Source organism: Anarrhichthys ocellatus, unplaced genomic scaffold (genome assembly GCF_004355925.1).
Source record: "Anarrhichthys ocellatus isolate YVR2014 unplaced genomic scaffold, GSC_Weel_1.0 scaffold26, whole genome shotgun sequence".
NCBI classification, from domain to species: Eukaryota; Metazoa; Chordata; class Actinopteri; order Perciformes; family Anarhichadidae; genus Anarrhichthys; species Anarrhichthys ocellatus.
The window spans coordinates 3,355,043-3,372,954 of record NW_022280056.1 but is presented as its reverse complement, the minus strand read 5'-3'; the positions used below and the strand labels follow the sequence as shown (position 1 = coordinate 3,372,954).

The following is a 17,912-nucleotide window of genomic DNA, read 5'->3' as shown; positions in this document are numbered from 1 at the left end:
TTATCTAAGATATGCAAACTGTATATAAGGAAACTGAACTTTCTCATCTTCGATTGGAGACCAAATGTTGCATGATTTGAAAAATGTTTTCATACAAAAAAGCTGCCGGCAAAATGTCCCAACATTTGATTCAATTGAACTTTCTGTGGTTAGATGATGTATTTGTTGTAAAAAGTTGTTTTAGATGCATTGTATTGTACTTCCTTTAACTGATTTATAAAATGAAATACCAAACATGAAATCACCATCAATGTTTTTTCTATCAAAGTTTCTAAACTATTGATGCAGGATTATTTTTGTTTGATCTGTTTATCAAATAAAAGATGAATTAATATAACCTGATTTTTAATATTGAAACCCGCACTTTGAGTATTTTAACAACATATTTCCCTCATAATGGTATTGACTGTGTGGACAGTGTTGGTATACGTGGTGAGAACACAGTTCCACTGGTTTGTCACTGCCAAGTCTTGCCACCATGTTTTATCCGTGTGGGTGTCTGAGTGTGTACATACGCCATACAGGGTGGTAGTTCCTCTAGGTTTTACCAAAAAACACATGTGAAACTGCATCTGCATCCTGCTAATGGATAAAACAACAGCAGCGACACAGAAAAAGTGTTTCTCACACGTAGCTCTACTGTTATTTGATGATTGGGTTGGTTGCACTCTGTTGAGTTATAAAAGTATGACTTAAAGCACTCAAATGTTTTCCTCCGTGTAAGGAAATTCAGTCTATGTAGAAAAATACAAATATTGCAAAAAATAGTTTTATTTCCTAGAATAAAAGCACAACTATTTTAACAAGTGAAGGGCTAAAGATTATAGTGTCCATAACTAATACTTTTAGACGCTTTAAGAATTCAGTGCACATGAACATAATACAGAGGGTACCAAATATTAACAGTGAAAGCAGAGCACTGAACTGCTTTATGGAACACTAACACATTATTTCAGCTGCTTTAAGAGATTCAGCAAAGCACCTGTGTCTCTCGCTATTTTAAATGAACTATTCTTGACAACAATGAGCACTAACTTTAACGAGCTGTCTTCCTGTTGTCAAAGGTGCTAAACTCTAAATTCTGAACATTAATATACCAGCAAACGACTATTATCTGTGAATAGATACACCTTTAATTGATGACCTCTTCTGTGGTGATACTAAGGAAGTGATGTAAGGTTAAAACGAGGCGTGGCAGTTGGGCATGCATTGTTTAGCCAAACCAGTTCTGTTCCATAGAATAGACAACAGAGTGGACACATTTAATAGTTATGGTGACACCGGTTAGCTCACTTGAGGTCATGTAACACCTGGAGGACAGAGCATACTAAGAAGCATTCAGTGAAAAGTATCATAAGCAATATATATACAGTACTTATAGATTATTATTCTATTATATCAAAATATAATATATATAGCAATACATGTGATAATCAAGCATTTATAAACAAATGCCTACATGTGTAATTGTGTTGGCATGTTTGTATTAGTCATAGAAGTGTGTGGGATGTGATACTGCACTCAAAATATGTGTGTGGCTTGAAAAAATGCAAAATATTCAATGTCATTGGACAAAATGCATTCTAGTTTGCTTAATAAACATCAGGGGTGATGTAAGAAGATTGATGAAAGCATTCAGTCTGAAGCTGAACAAATATTCTCCTTGGGTAAACATAATCTAACCTCACTTCCTAATGATACTGACGTCTCTGTCTCCAGGAAATTAAAGTCTCTCACGTGTATTCCGAAACAGATCGCTGAAACAAGTCTTCCAACACACCTCCCCCTCCAACCACACAAACTCCTCCCTCTTTTAATGAGAACGCCTCCTCAACAAAATCATTGTGTCCCTTTAAAAACAACAACAACCTAAAACTCCTTCATCTCTGCTAGTAGCTGTCTTTTCTTTTTTTAGACATCATTGTCCCGGGAGCAGACGCCATCGGCATGGCCCAGTTCGAGGAGGTTCTGAAGGGGTGCAGCTGGCTTGGACGGTTGGCCCTGCTGGACGGTTCGGTGGAGGAGCGGATCATCTCAGAGACCTACGGCAAGAGCTCGAGTCTGCACCGACTTACCATCAGCGGATGAACCTGACAGCACAGGGTCCAGGCCAGAAAAACATCCACTGTTCAGGAATTGAGGGGGAGGGGGGGGACCAGTGTTGGACGAACGCCGATAGTATGTGATTACCCAATGCGGTGACCATGAAATTGCAGAACTGAAGTGCAGAATCAATGCAGAAGCCATAAAGTGATAATGAAAGTGTGGATGAGGGGAATTTGGAGAAAGAGAAGGAGTGGTTAGAACAGGTAGAGAAGGCGACTAGAGTGATAGCTGTCCCTCTGTAGCAGCACTGGGACAGAGGACGGAGGATGTTGCTGCCCATGGTTCCTTGTATGACTCCTGTCTGTGCAACAAGTGAAAACACAGCGACAGACAGTGAAGCACAATGCCCTGCTTTGAATATGGAAGAGGAAACAGAGCTCGCAATCGCTTGCAGGACATTAGATTTCTACGCTGACAACTTTGTGGAGATTACGGGCCCAAGCTTCCCACTGGATACAGGAGGAGCACCGGAAGGCCTCTGTTTCTCTACAGACGACAGCAGGGAGACAACTTTTCTGAACATGGATCATTGCTTAACCTCTGAAGCGGGAAGAAGCGCCTCACCTGTTCAAGCCTGCGCTGCAACATACGGGCTGGAGGGAAATCTGGACGGCTGCTGGGAGGCGGACAGGACAGCAGACACAGCAGAGGACCTGCTCTGTTTGATGAGACAGGAGCAATGTGGCGCCGAAGCAGGATTTGCAGAAGACATTGCACATTTATTTTCTCCCTGTGCACCGACAGACACTCATACTGACGCCCGAGATCACTCTTTCTCCTCTAACAAAGATCACAGCATGACATTGGACATTGCAGAAAACATTTTCAGGACCGCTTATAGTACAAACACTTGCAGCGCTGACGATTCCCACGAGAATGGAGAGGCTGAGGAGAGGGTGGAGACACACTGGGGTAAGTTGGCACTCAATCATCATAAATCGTGTCCCCTCTTGCTGGTTTTCTATTATTCTATCATGCCTTTAAGTCTTTGTCTGTTCTCATCTCCGTGATGTGCCTGGGGTTATAGGAACACCATCAAAGCCTTGATTCCGTGGTTGTATGGGTGCTGAGAGAAAGTTCTCCAGGTGCTTCCGTTTTCCCTTTGGTGCTTTCCACTCAAAGTCACCTGCATGAGGTGGCAGACAATATTTGTTTAGTGGTGTTTTAGGTGGACAGGATTTGGAGGTTAATGTGTGCCACACTTTCACTTTTGATTTTGAGTCATTCCCAGGCTGCTAATTATAGGGAAAAAGGGTGTGCGCTTCCCACGCTGGCAACGAAGAAGAATTTTGTTTTTGTCTGTTAGGAGTGTAAGATGATGTCATTCAAAGGATTTGATATACAGTACATACTGTAGTTTTAGATAATCAAATTAGTGTTTTGTATTCTAAAATATTCTGAAAAATATAAGTCAATCTCACATCTCTGCCGGCTTGAATATTTCACTCAATTTGAGTTCGAGCAGTGATCCATTGGAGGCTTCAGACGGAGGAATTAAAAGGGGCACATGGGCTCAAGGGTTCCTGGTGGACTTTGCCGCAGGGAAACCTGCTATCAGTGCACACAACGCAAAGTTGAGGCAAAGAACAAAAATGTTTTGCCCAGAGGAGATTAGTTGAATGTAACATAATTCAATTAAAAGGCGGAGCTCCATTTTCATGCACATAGGTGTTACCTGTTGTTATTATTAATCCACTAGCATGTGGTGCATTTATTCAGCTCAGGTAATGTTGCTACAGTTCAGAATGACATCAGTCTGACTTGAGATCATGCTGACTACTTTCAAATAGCTACGGACCTTCCTGTTTACCATTGCTTTCGATTGGTTTTCTTTTAAATCTGATTTATTTGTTATTTGGTTTCATTGGGGTTTTTGTGCTTTTGTTTGCTTGCTCATATTATTTTTATCATGTGTTTCTTGTGTAATCTGTAAATGACTTTGGGTTGCATCCGGGTATGAAATGTGCTAAATAAATAACTGTGCCTGTCCTGACATTATTTTGTATAATAACTGATCCGTGGCAGGAACACGTGGAAAAGGATGACTTTTGAGTCAGGTGCTGGCTGTCTTCACATGCAAAGGGAGTTTATTTTTCGGAACCGCAGAAATTTGTTGGAGCTGGCATGGTGGAATCAGGGGTCAACGAGAGAGGTATCATGGCCACATATCTGAAAGAAAATCCTGGAGAAGTCCATGAATGGATTTTTAATGAAGTAAAAGGAAATTACTGGAAGCCAGGGCATCAGGGACTTAAGAACAGGAGAGGTGTGCACAGTTTAAACTCTGTACCTATTTGTTTGTTGACTTTGTGTCTCACTGACCTTTAGTCTGGCCTGGTTTGTCTGATTAGTGTTGATTAGCAACACCTGCATTTTGAGCCTGTGCTTTATAGTGTACAGTACGTTATTTAGGGTTTAGCTTTGACTGTCCATCACATACCTCACAACCCTCTGTGTTCAACTGATCATTTAAGGAGTGACAGGCTTTCAAAGATGTGTCTTCATGATGGCAGTTACATGAGGACCTAAACCCAAACTGCCGTCTCCTCCAGAAACAAACTGCTGCTTCAGGTGCCGCCATCTATCCCCGCCACGGATTGGCACCTCTGGTGCGCAATCAGTCAAAGTGAAAGTAAAACCCCTGTTTAATATCATATGACATGAGTCTGCGCACTAGAGGTACTATAAGGCGTATCGGAGAATGTATGCTGCGTTTGAAGAACACACAGCATCTGAAAAGTTTATTGCACAGCGGCGGAAAAAAAGTTTTAGAGCCGGAGTTCAGTGGACATGACCGACATCCAGTGAGGCGACAGGCAGGTAACTGGTATCCCTTATCCGAAGGTGTGACTCGGGCACGTTTATCCAAAGAGGAAAAGATGTCGGACGGGGTGTGCGGTCCTCTCTAAATATTGTTTAGTGTACATGAGCTCCGTTGTGTAATGATTTCAAGTTGGCTTACTGATGCGCAGTGTTAACAGTTTGATCAATGCTTTGCGTCATTTAGGTAATCAGAATTAAGAAAATGTGTTTTCTAAAAATGCATTTTACCATTTAATATGTTCTGCCTTTAAGTAACATTTTGCCTAAAAATATTGCGTTTGATAGTCTTCTGTAAGCTGTGGTGTTTTTTATTTGCGCTTCCAAACTTTGCGTGTGTAAAGTGTCTCTACTCCAACATATTTGCATGTGCAAAATGGTGCATTAGTTAATGAAAGGGCATTGGCAGGGTAAGTTAGTGAAAGCAGGGTATTTAGGGTGACTTCCAGGGAATGAAAAGAAAGCAAAAACTAAACGCATGCACAGTAGGCGATAGCCAGCGTGGATATGTTACTTTATGAATGATCAAGATTCAGCAACTTTCAAGGCTTTTTCTTTCTTTTTCTTGCAGCTTTTCTCACCTCGGCCATGTGTTGCGCTGCATGTAGTCTTGTGCATGTTTTTATTGATGAGGTTGCTGTGACAGAGCATGCCTGGTGATGTATTTAAGTTGACCAGTTCTTCATAGCTTTTTTTTGTGTGTTATCATGCGGCAAGTCACCCACTGCTATTGTTTTTTAATATGGACTAAAATGGCACCTGATGTATTAACGTCATCCTTTACAGTACACAGCAAGTGCACACCATATGCTCGGCGTAACAGGAAACTTGGATATGGAAATTCAAGATGTATTGGTTCACACAGAGTTGAAAGTCTACAGTTGATGCCATGAGTCTGTGTTCTGGCTGGAAGTCAGGGTTCTTGGTTTTGTATGGTAAGGGTCTGTGTGTGTGTGTGTGTGTGTGTCTGTGTGTGTGCGTAGGTGTGTGTGTGTGCGTGTGTGTGGCAGGAATTCTAACCACAACCTGCTAATACAATGTAACCTTACAGGTCGTCAAACAGCATACCTGCCATTGTATTTGGCAGTCTGGCTGTGCCATTTGGATCCTAAGCCTATCTTGGACTTGTAAAGTTTTATGACACAGATACGTGTGACTAATTTTCTTCAAATGTTTCCTCAAGTGGAGCCTCTAGAGGGAACTGAGTTTGGTGGTCCGACTAGAGGGTTGAGAAGGCATCCCAGTGGAAAGTGATGGAGGGCACTAAACATGCAGTTGACTGTCAGACAGAGATGAAATGACCCCCACACAGAGAGAACAGTTCAGGTGCTCCCTCGTGCTTGTTCAACTCCTCAAACGCCACCTGACGTGGATCAGATCAGAAGCACCTTTTTCTGAATCTGCTTGTTTTTGCGCTCCCTCTGCTCCAAATACACAGGAACCGTCTGAGCTAATTATAGGAAACTCCTAACACCCTTTGTGGTCTTTCAGGCATCAGACACTGTTGTTTTGTCCACCTACAACCCTTCTAGACCGGGTCATCATAAAATGTAGTGATTTATTGTGTCCAAAGTACCTCAATGAATCAACAAGACAAGCATTTGAAACAGCTCGTTGCTGGTTTTGTCTCATCCCCTGTCCAAGTTTCAAAGTTCAATCAATACAGTTTGATAATGATTTGAAATATTTGTATCGTAGCTGTATCAGAACACAACGAAAGCCATCACCACCAATGTGTGCCTGAGGAGCCTCGAACTGAGACTATCATGTTCCCGACACAGTAGGCAACCCAAGTTTGAAGTTTGAGTAAAAATACTTTCTTACTCTTACTAAGAAAGTCATCGTTTGCATGCACATTTTGTGATGACTGTACGATATACTGCAGCATTGGTCATGATGAGTAATACAGTATCTCTGTCCATCGGTGTGATTCAGAACAGGATTGTTTAGCTTAACTGTTGCTTTCTTGTCAACTGTAATCCCCGAACACACGTTGCAGACGTTGCAGCACACCATGCATTTGTCAATTAAATGGTTTTAATTCCATATATCATATATTATTATATAGTTATTGTTTATCATTACTTGGTTTAATTTTGCATCTTAATTGCTACATGACACATTACTACATTACATATACAGTATATATATATTGTATGTAAAACTGTTGTATAAATAATAACTGACCTCAGAGCTGCTCTTAAATGGAGGACAAGAGGAGTGTGAAACAACAGTGGCACTGTTCTCTGTCAGTCGAGGTTAAGGTAATTTTATTTGTAGGCCCTTACAACATGTTCTGAACTCATTATGCTTTATTTTAGGATCCATACTTCAACAAGTGACATTCAGACAAACGTGATAAAGAAAACGAAGTTATTAAAACAAAAGAGAGAAAAAAATACAGGAAACAAACACACACACATATAGTGAAGAAAAACACTTCCAACGGCTAGACACAAACCACATACACACACACACACACACACACACACACACACACAAACAAACACAATCAACAAGACAAGCAAAACATTAATGTAAGCCTGAGAACATATAACAGTGTTCGCTGGGTAAATACATCTTTGCTTTTAGTTTAATTTTTTTTAAGTAAAGTCAAGCCTCTTAAGTGTAACTTGTCAGAGTGCTGATAAACAGCCCCTGGTTGATAACCTATGCCTGATAATCTATTGTGAAGGCTTTTGACCCCTTCAAACTGAAACATTAAGACGCACACTTCATCATCATTACCAACAATGACTCTTAACATTATGTAAGTAGGGATGTTTCAATATGCGTTGCTCAATATGGGACTGTTCGCTAAAAGAATTATTCTCATAAATATTCCAAATCACCTGGACTTGTTGTTTGCTGCCAGGTAACATTATTCTTGTTCTATGTGTGCTTTACATCTCTGTGTAGGGACAGACGGTACATAAATGGAAACTCTTTTCTGTCATCTGTAGCTCTTTCATCTGCTGCACGGCACCGGCAGCAAAAGTGGGCAAATGTTTTGTGATTCAGAGGATTACATTTATCTATATTTACTTCTCATCCTTTGTGTATTTTAACAATGATGGCAGCATTTGGGTTTGAAATGAGATTTCAAAATGAGGAAATTATGAAACCTAAAGTGGGAACATGTGCAAAGCTTAATAAGATTTTTTTAAAAACCACTGTGGCTGCCAAAACATGCCAACTCCTCATCTGATGCTGTCTGTGAGGAGCCAATCAGTGCCCACAGATCAAGAGGTGGCCTTCAGTTTAACACAGTATTCACGCAACTTCCCTACTCATGTGTCAATATGTTAATTTCATTTTATGTGTGTGTTTGTGTGTCAGGTGTAAAGATGCAGGAATTGGATCAGGACCCGTTTATCTGTCCTTTCTTGGGAGATCTACCAGGTGAGTGTTGTTTGAGTTTGAATAACCCGACTAGACTCTGGATGGGTTGGATGGTTCAACATGGATCAACGTGCTGATTACATGGAAAGCTGCTGCTTTTACCCCATTTTATGAAGCAGACCGTGTTTATCCCAATAACCTCATAAAAGAAATGCAACGGAACATTAATGGAAATATAGTGAGTTTAATACGCCAGGATCACCACCAAGCTACTGTTGCATTAACTGCAGCAATAGAGGACTTAATTATTGAAATAATCAAATCACTAATCCAATGGGCATGTTTAACATAACAAGATTAAGGAAAGCCACAGGGGTGCTTAAAAAGCTGGTCTAGGATCTGGGCTGGTTGGTTGAATGGGAAAGAGTTTTTAAACATTTCTGGCATTTAATATCTTCATTTTCTTACTCTTATATTATATATTATAGTTGAGACAAGCTGGATTTAGAAAAGCAGCCCGAGAAACAGACATGCAGGCCAAATGAACTGTGAAACTCAGCAAATATTGAATGAAAGACATGAAAGACAACTGTTGCAAGTGTTTTGTCCAATAATGCTCATTATTTGTGTTTTAGATGATTTATCTGAATTCTTTAACGATGATTACCTGGGAAAGTTTGTGGGTAAGTTGCAATCAAACATTCCCATTAATTTACAGTCTGCAGAATGTAATAACACACTTAAGATTGGCTCAAATGGCTGACACATAAACACACATATTCAAGTATGAACACAAAGGTGATCTATTGTCTGCTTCCCTCTACGCAGTTCCTGACCTCGACACGGATGTGCTCTTTGATGATCCATGGTTGAATTGTGAGGATGAACTCATTAGCACCTGCAGTAAGGAGCCCTTCTTTTAATTTTTAACACATAACAAGCAATAAATGTGAGTCAATGAGGAATATAAATACTTTTATTAGATATTACAAAGTGTTAATCATAGAAGGCCGCAGTCCATATCACATATAATTCATGTATTTCCTTATTTGGTATAATAACAATGCCGTTTGGCCATTGTAGCATTTTTGTTACCTTCCGTAAATGTCCAAAGAGAAGTGTTATAAACACCTTTACCGAGTGGGTTTTAATAAGATCAAAATTGATGCAGAACATTTTGCAGTGGAGTCTGTAAGACCCCAAACACCAAGGAAGTAAAGCCAATGCCAAAAAAAACAAAAGGGTAAATAATCTATTTCCATGGTGATGTTTGAAGTCACAGTTGCAGGTTTTATCATCTACCACTTCCTTTTTAAAATCTGCAACATGTTTGGAGAAACATGCTTCACTGCCCTGTTTTTCCGTTCACTACTGAAATGCATGAGAATAACGACCACTTCTGGTTATTGTGTCTGTTGACTGCATCACTGACTCTTTTACTTCCTCTTTCAGACACTTCAGGTGCTCTTCCTGAGCCAACAGAGCTGCCCAGCCCAGACAGCCACCAGCAGGAGCAGACGAACAAAAATACAAGCAAAACAAATAACAGTAGAAAAAGACCCAGAGGTAGAAAACCGTCCACGAACTAGAACCTACTAACTGCAGTCTGCTCGGTTGTGTGAAAACCCTCCTGATCACTCCTTTGTCATAGAAAACTTAACTTTAGGATTGCAGACACAACATTCTACAAGTAATGAATCTGTTTCACTTGCTTGGAAAGTTTACATGTTTTATTTGAAATTCCTTCTCTCCAGTTCCCCGGTCACCACAGTGCACTGATGAGAACACACCATCAAGGCCCAAAAGACAAAAAGCAGCAGGTGACCTACCCAGACTGTTTGGTTTCTGTCTAATACATATTAATGGCGTGGCTCTAAATGTGGGGCACTGGGAAATATATAACCTGCACTGTGTCAGCCACCAGCCCATCGTGTGGCTAGTTTAATAATTCTGCAAACCATGTTGCTGTGTTTTAGGAGACTATGTGTTTTGTTGACTGTCTCAGGCCGCCATTGGTTTCATCTACGTCCGTCTATTAGGAAAATCATTTAGCAGACTTTTGAAATATGACAGTGAACATCAAGTGGGCATCAATGTTTTTGAACATCATCATGAGATGATGCACTGCAGAGTTTTCAAATTAATCTGTGCTGTTAATCAGCATGCAACAAAGATGTCATAATGGAAACCAATGGCTGCGTGGAGCTGCAGGAAAATCTGAAACTGTGCAGCATTCGTTAGCAGAAATGCTAAGATGCTAACATGTTTTGTAGTTAAGGAACAAAAACTTCCTAATACAATATTTTCCTTTAGAAAAATGGGTTCATATGAGGTTAGCTAAGAACCATGTTGTAATGTTGGTTCTTCAACTCTTGCAGGTCAACCAAAAACCAAAGTGGCACAGGCTGATCCATCTGTCACTCAAGGTCAGTTTCTAATGTTCCTGCTGTAAACTGATGCAATTGTTAGGGGAACAGGTAGACATTGTACATTTTCACATACAATTTAAGCCTCTGAACACTCGTCCACATACAGTATACACACTAACAACATACATATACACTTCCACAGTCTCTCATAAACGAACACAGAGAGCAAGTGCCTATGGTCTATTTTCAGAAATATTCCACATATTCTGGCAAAAGAAGGAAGAAATCCCATGCATACTCTTTTAACTCATACAGAATAAACATACATTAGACTTATATAAATAAAGTGACATTTCACAACCAAGGCAAATCTTCTGCGGCTCGGGTAGCAACATTAGACTCATGCTTTAAAGGGATGTTGGTGGGCTGTACTTGACTTGGTTCCTTCGTGCCATTGGATTGCAGATCAAGAAACAGGAAGTTTAATTTTGAAGTCATCAGATTAGGACAAGTGGATATACTGAAAGAAGAACTCTCACTTCACCCGGCTTCCTCCAGATCAGTTTGGTGCTTTTTAGATATCCAATCTAGTTCTCAGTTTGATAAAATCTATTGTCTTTCCAGATGAGTTGTTGACGATTATTTGCTGTACATTGTTGTAAGTTCAGGGCTATCGGTCTACTTTTGAGCACTGAGCTGCTAAAGTGAAAGTTTCAGTCTTGACACAAAATAGTTGAATCTAAATCCCTTGTTATTCACTTGGAACCTAAACTATCAGCTTGTTTTCTTTGTCCAATCCCAGTTTTTGATACGCTCAAGGTTAACAAAACTTGTCAGCAGAGAAAAGATTAGGATGTTGTCTCTGCTTCTTTTGCAGGCACTGACACAGGGTCAAAGCCGAGTTCAGCAGAGACGGCCAGCCTCTCCACCACTCCACCAAGAATCCTTCATCTTCATCCCTCCATTCAGTTTGTCCCCATCCCAGACACTCCAGCATGTCAGGTTGTTCGGACACTGAGGCTCTCTCATCCGCTTATCACACTTCCACTCCCCAATACAGCTGCTACACCTACTTACATATTGGGTGAGTAGAGTATTCACATATATGCATGCAATGTTGATTGTGTAGTCCCATCGAATACTATGCTGCATTTGAGTCAATCAGATTGATTTTGAATATTGTTGAATATTTTGTCTCTGTTTGTAATAACTTTATGTATCCAGTGGCCTGCGGAGTCTCTCAAGGCTCAGTCCTTGGTCCTCTTTTGTTTAAAGCCCCCACCCCTTCCCACAAAAAGGATTTGAACATTTCTAACTTTGGTGACTGCCAGTGGTTGTATTAAAAAAGGACACTGCCATTCACAGTAATGGATGCCAATCTGCCTGTAGTTAGCATGCTGGGATAAACCTCCCAGAAGATTTGAGATTTGTTGTGAATCTAATTCCACATCCTGAACTAAATTTGTGTTGTATTGTGTTACTCTTTTACTATTAAATGTATTCCGTGCACTATGTCAAGCACTTAGTATATGAAATGTGTCAAACTAATTAACTTGCCTTGCCCCCTCATGTATGTATATGTATTGAACATATGCTATATCAACAGTAAATACTCTAACACTTGTTTCCTATATAGTTCCTGCTACCTCACCTCCCTTCAAACAGCAAGTGCCACCCCTCTCCCCGAGTGAGTAAAAAAGTCTTTAATCTGGGATGTGCATGTATATGTGGGTGTCTGCCGGTCTTTACCTCATGTGTATGTATGCAGAGATCTCATTCCGGCAGTGTTATGTAGGTTATATTTCCACATGTACAGTTTGAGCTCTGCCTTTATGGCAGCAACATGGAAACCACTCTCTGCAGACTTCTGTATGTGTGAATGCAGGTTCTTAACAGTTCTTCTATTGTGTTTGTAGTGGACGGAGCAGTAGCGCCAGTCCAAATGAGTTCAGCCCCACCGGGATCTCTGTCAGACACCGCTAGCAAAGCCATGTCTCCACCTTGTGCCTTACCCCTCTCCCCCAACAATGGTGAGAACCAGTTACTCTCTGATTTCTTTCTTCTTGTGTGTAAATCACTTTGCAGAGTTGTTTCCATGACACAAATACCTTGGCCTGTTTTTCAGAGATGTCTACATGTAAGGAATCACCTCTTCCTCAGTCTCCCACAGTCCTTGATATTCCACGTACGTTACCACATGCTTTTATTCCTCTCTTCTGCTTTGATGTAAAAGAATTCCTGTATAAATCACGGAGAAGCAGGTTCAAATTCAGTTTTGTTTCTTTTTCAGAGGTTGTAAAGGACTACATTCAGGAAGCCAAAGCACACGTGAGTCAAACCTGCCAGGATATGGAGTCAGGCCTTTGTCTGACTTCTCATTACGTAGATGTGCAAGTGAGCCAGAGAGAGATTCTCCGGTCTGGAAAGAACACCAACAAAGTCCTGGACAAGGAACTAGTCATCACGGGAGATACAGATCGGCAAAAAAGGTTGTTGGGGCACATTCAGGTAAGAGTTTCACTTTAATTCAGTCGTAAAACAGTTACGATCAAGTGCTTTCAGCCAAAACTTAAGTATACTGAGCATAAGATTTCTGATTTGTTGATAAGACTAGTCAAACAGGTCAAGAACATTGCTGAAACCACTGGCTGGTACCTACAGTACATGTTTGTCTTTTTCCACTCAGATATTCGAAGGCTCAAATGGAGACAAACCCAAATGCTACATATTGCTACTCGGCAATGCTGGCATGGGAAAAACAACCCTGATCAGAAAACTGTGTCTTGACTGGTCCAGAAACTGCATCCCACAGTTTGACTTTGTCTTCGTTTTAGACGGCAAAGCACTCTCTTTATCGGAAGCAACCTATAGCCTTCAGACCCTTCTTTTAAACTTCTCCTCTTTTGCCCCTTCCTGCATGGACCCAGAGGCAGTGTATGCTCAAATTCTCGCAGCCCCTAAGCGTGTGCTCGTCATTTTTGATGGGTTTGACGAGTTGCGGGACTATGAAATTCTTCTCCAGACTCAAGAAAAAGACTTGATAACGTCATTGCTAAAAGAAAGTAAAGCACAGAACTACACAGTAAGACAGTTATATTCTGCCATCCTTCAGAGGGTCCTCCTTCCAGGCTGCACTCTTCTGCTCTCCACTCGACCAAGAGGCACTGCCAGCCAGCTACTCAGGCGGACAGACAGTCTTTTAGAGGTGTGTGGCTTTAACCCCACAAACGTAGAAACATATTTATCCCAGTACTTCACTGATCCTGACCTCAGAGCACCTGCTTTGAGCTGTTTGAAAAGCTGCAGCTATCTACAACTCCTCTGTTGGAACCCTGGACTATGTCGGTTGGTCTGTTTGGTTTTAGAGCAGTGCAAAAGTTCGGAGGACCTACCAAGAACTTTAACCGGGCTCTGTCATCAAGTGCTTCATCTGAAACTGGAAAAGGACCATAGTGGCACACTCCCGGAGGCTGAAACTCAATCAGAAGTGTCTGTGCAATCAGTAGAAAAAACTCAGACACAAATCTCAAGAAGTTCTCAAGTGAATAGGCGTCAAAAAAACACTCGGACAAAGTCCAGAGCACTGGTTCGCACTTGCTCTCGTACCCAAAGCGAAAAAGAGGAAGATGACGTTGATAGGGAGTGGGTGAAGAGTGTTGGCGGGGAAGTAGATAGAACAGAGAGAGAGTTGCTGTCCCAGCTGAGTTGTCTGGCCTGGAAGGGGGTCAAAGCAAACTCTTCCATCCTCCCCACAGAACAGATATCTGCCAAACTCAAGGCGTTCGGCCAAAGGACGGGGCTCTTCTTCTCTTACCACCTAAGGACGAGGCAGGGTGTCTCAAGTGGTGAGAGGGAGGGAGGAGGAAGAGAGGACAGAGAAGAAATAAGAACACGAAAGAATAGAGAAAAGAGGGGAAAGAATGGGAGGACGTCTACTGAAGACGCTATTGCAAGTGATGACCACATCCTGTTGTGGGCCAACCCTTTCCTTCAGAGTTACCTGGCAGCGGTTCATCTGTCTCTGTCAAGGTAAAAGTTTCTTGATTACTCAGAAGAAAATAGGCCTCAAGATTAAATGGGTTGTGGTTCATTGATAGAGTGAATTAAAGGCAGTTTTAAGGCTTTAATCAGGCATGATATCTTCTGTGCCCCTTAATTGAAAATAAAACAGCATATCCCTTTCCACTCCCAGCCTCCTTTCTCTTTTACTTTCAGTGCTCTGGATTTCCCTGACTCTTTCTTACTTTCTGTTTCCCCAGGACCGTAACAGACCGTGCCTTCCTCCAGACCCTCCCTTTCCAGTCAGGCCAGAAGGAACGTCGGCGGCCTCAGAGGGAGGAGGTCGATCTCACTCAGCGATTTGCAGTCGGGCTCCTGTTCCACAACAGGACAGAGCTGCAGAGGCTTCACTCATACACAGAGACATCCTTCAGAGATATGGTGGCCGTCAAGCAGGCTTTAGTAACAAGACATCTTGAGGGGCTCTCCCATCATGACCTGAGCCCCGCCCAGGTCCTGGAGGCTTGCCACTATGTTTATGAGGCCAGTTCCATGCATGGCGATGGTAGCAGAGACAGTGGCAGCACACGATTAGTCGCTCACCTGGCAGCAAATCTTCCAGAAGTCCTGACGTTTCATGGAGTTCCATTCAAGCCGTCGGACGTGTTCGCTGTGCAGAACGTTCTCGAAAGGGGTGGAACTGAGGGAAGAAGGTTCTGTTTGGATCTGGAGGATTGTGGGATACAGATTTTGGGACTCAGAGCTCTGGTGGGGCTCAACAACATCAACACATACAGGTACTGGTTACAATGTACATCTCAAAAAGTAATAGCTTAGCAATGCTAATAAGGGTCTGTCAAGTTTGGGATTTTGCCAGAATCCAAAGGGATGTGCATGAGGCTGTAGTAACAGTGATACTTTGCATTTAACGTTTTTAGAATGGTGTCATTGTTATGTCTGGCTAACTAGCTTACTACCTACAGTAGCAATTTTTGGGCAATTTATACCTTCATCAGTGTCCGCTGACATTTCGGTGATGCCAAAGTCAACCCTTGGGTGTCTTCTAGGGCATGCATTGCTGATGTCATCACCTTATGGGAGCAGCTAGAGCACAGTGGTGAAGAAGACCTCCTACAAGAGACGGTGTCCAAATTCAAGATCCATCCTCTGAAAGCCACACAGGTGTGTCACGTGGAGCACCTGGCAAAGCTGGTGAACATACATATGCACAAGAGGCTGTCGGACAGGTAACACACTACACGCACACACACACACAGACACAAAGATACACACAGTGACCCTTTGCAACATACAAACTATGTGTCTGGCCCCTGAAGTGCGTGTTGTGTTTAATTGTAGTTCCAGCCAATCAGATTCCATTCTGGCAGAGGGAGTGCCAGCTGTCAAAGAGCTACACAAGCTGGAGTTTGAGTGAGTATAGCTCTGACATTTGAACTGATGATGATGGTGGTGATGATGGTGGTGATGATGATGACATTATTTTTCTCTCTAGGCTTGGTCCAGAAAAAGGTCCCCTGGTTCTTCCCAAGCTTTGGGAGCTCCTGCCAGGTCTACATAACCTACAGCACTTAGAGTAAATATACACCCCTTTACTTCTAGTTCTCTCTCTGTGTTTATGTATTTGTTTCTAGTGTCTGACAGTCTCTCTCTCTCCTCCTTCAGCCTAGAGAACAGTAAGATAGGGGACAAAGGAGCAGAGAAATTAGCTGATGCTCTAGTCTCACATGGTTCCCTGGAGATACTCAAGTGAGTACTACATGTTGACGATATAAAAAGCTAAATCTGACCTCACAATACAAAATAAACCATTTAGTGTTTTACATTGTAAGATCTTAGTGTTAACCCTCTATTTGTGGTTTCTAGTCTCTCACAGAACTGTATCGGAGACCAGGGGGTTAAGAAATTAGCGGCAACACTGAGGGATCTGCCCAAACTGCACTGTTTAAGGTATATATTACACACATACACACACACACACACACACGCATATACCTAAACAACACCCACAGTTGCACATACCGTGGACTCACTATAATTTCACCTCCCTCTATGTTTTCCAGTCTCTACAGTAATGAGATTTCTGATGAAGGGGCAGAGAGCTTAGCAGCTGTCCTCCCACACGTGGCTTCACTCACTGAACTGGAGTAAGACTCACTTTTTCATTCGACATTTGGGATTCCTGTGTGTATGTGTCTGCTTTGATAACTTCATATTTGATTCTTTAAGTATCACAGCAACAAATATCTCGTAGAAACAGAGAAATACATCTTGGTTTATTTACTGAATGAGAAAATGTACCACATATGTATTTTGTAGTGACTATCATTTTCAGCAAACCCTCAACAGACAGAAATGGAAACACACGTACACACACACACACACACACACACACATCAAAAGAGGAACCAGTGAAATATGAATAGAAACATGTAAATGTTGATCAGCTGATCTGTTGGTCTGTGGTCACTAATATGTTGACACATTGAAGAGACATTTAAAGTGTAAACTTGTTTCTGTTCTACAGCGTGAAGTATAACAAGCTAACAGACGTTGGAGCACAAATTTTGGGAGCCAGTCTGAGAAACTGTACAAAGATGAAGACTCTGAGGTGAGAAAACCCTTTGTGTGTGTGTGTGTGTTTGTTTGTACTTGTACAGCTATCTTTGGGAGGACCAATTTTAATTTGAGACATTCAGAGTCCTCACTTATGGACAGACCTTCAAAGGCCTGTTTGAGGGTTCAGACATGGTTTTAAGGTTCAGGGTAGAATGAGCTTTAGGTTAAGGTAACGGTTGGGGTCAGGTATTGAGCTTTTTATCGTTAAAGTTAGGGTAAGGGACAAGGGAAGGCATTTGTGAGTGTCCTCACAAAGATATAAGTACAAGGTTGTGTGTGTGCGGGATCATCATCAGGTTTAATAGCTCCACAACTAAAACTAAAGACTTGTTATTGTTATTTAGTTTCCTTCACAAGCATGTCAGATTGCATCGTAAAATCATTTTCCATCTCATCCTGTCACAGGATGTGGAATCAGTGTATTCCATACGGAGTGTTTGAGAGACTTCAGCAGCAGGACAACCGGATCCAGTGGCAGTAGAACGACATGAAACCTGGACATGGACTTTTTATCGTGTTTCTCATGCATACATGTTCACACTACACAACACATTTTCTAAAGCATGTATGTTAAAGAAACAGTTCCTGGAACAGAGAGAGAGAGAGAGAGAGAGAGAGAGAGAGAGAGAGAGAGAGAGA

At 41.7% G+C, this 17,912-nt stretch overlaps 1 protein-coding gene across 3 annotated transcripts; it reads left to right on the top strand.

Moving 5' to 3' along the window:
• The first annotated feature begins 1,874 nt into the window (after window positions 1-1,874).
• On the top strand, window positions 1,875-17,896 carry ciita (class II, major histocompatibility complex, transactivator). 3 transcript variants are annotated; one of them, XM_031862256.1, is made up of 22 exons: window positions 1,875-3,018; window positions 8,266-8,328; window positions 8,904-8,951; window positions 9,097-9,171; window positions 9,721-9,834; window positions 10,023-10,088; window positions 10,647-10,694; window positions 11,515-11,721; window positions 12,274-12,324; window positions 12,554-12,667; window positions 12,763-12,822; window positions 12,928-13,145; window positions 13,324-14,666; window positions 14,897-15,433; window positions 15,704-15,883; window positions 15,996-16,067; window positions 16,150-16,230; window positions 16,320-16,403; window positions 16,521-16,604; window positions 16,718-16,801; window positions 17,182-17,265; window positions 17,679-17,896. In XM_031862256.1, exons 1-22 carry the CDS (start codon window positions 2,373-2,375, stop codon window positions 17,752-17,754), a joined length of 4,335 nt encoding a protein of 1,444 aa, XP_031718116.1. In that variant the 5' UTR covers window positions 1,875-2,372; the 3' UTR covers window positions 17,755-17,896. The 3 variants fall into 3 exon arrangements, with proteins under 3 accessions (XP_031718116.1, XP_031718117.1, XP_031718119.1); XM_031862257.1 differs by lacking the exon at window positions 1,875-3,018 and adding an exon at window positions 3,025-4,926; XM_031862259.1 differs by lacking the exon at window positions 1,875-3,018 and adding an exon at window positions 4,935-6,706.
• Window positions 17,897-17,912: the final 16 nt, after the last annotated feature.

What these genes read in the sequence shown, in the direction of transcription:
- ciita (XM_031862256.1), top strand. Translation starts at nt 2,373, where the DNA reads ATGTTGCTGCCCATGGTTCCTTGTATGACTCCTGTCTGTGCAACAAGT. An exon ending in GGTTGTTGGGGCACATTCAG is followed by an intron (nt 13,146 to 13,323) that starts GTAAGAGTTTCA and finishes TTTTCCACTCAG; the next exon opens with ATATTCGAAGGCTCAAATGG. An exon ending in GCTTCACTCACTGAACTGGA is followed by an intron (nt 16,802 to 17,181) that starts GTAAGACTCACT and finishes TCTGTTCTACAG; the next exon opens with CGTGAAGTATAACAAGCTAA.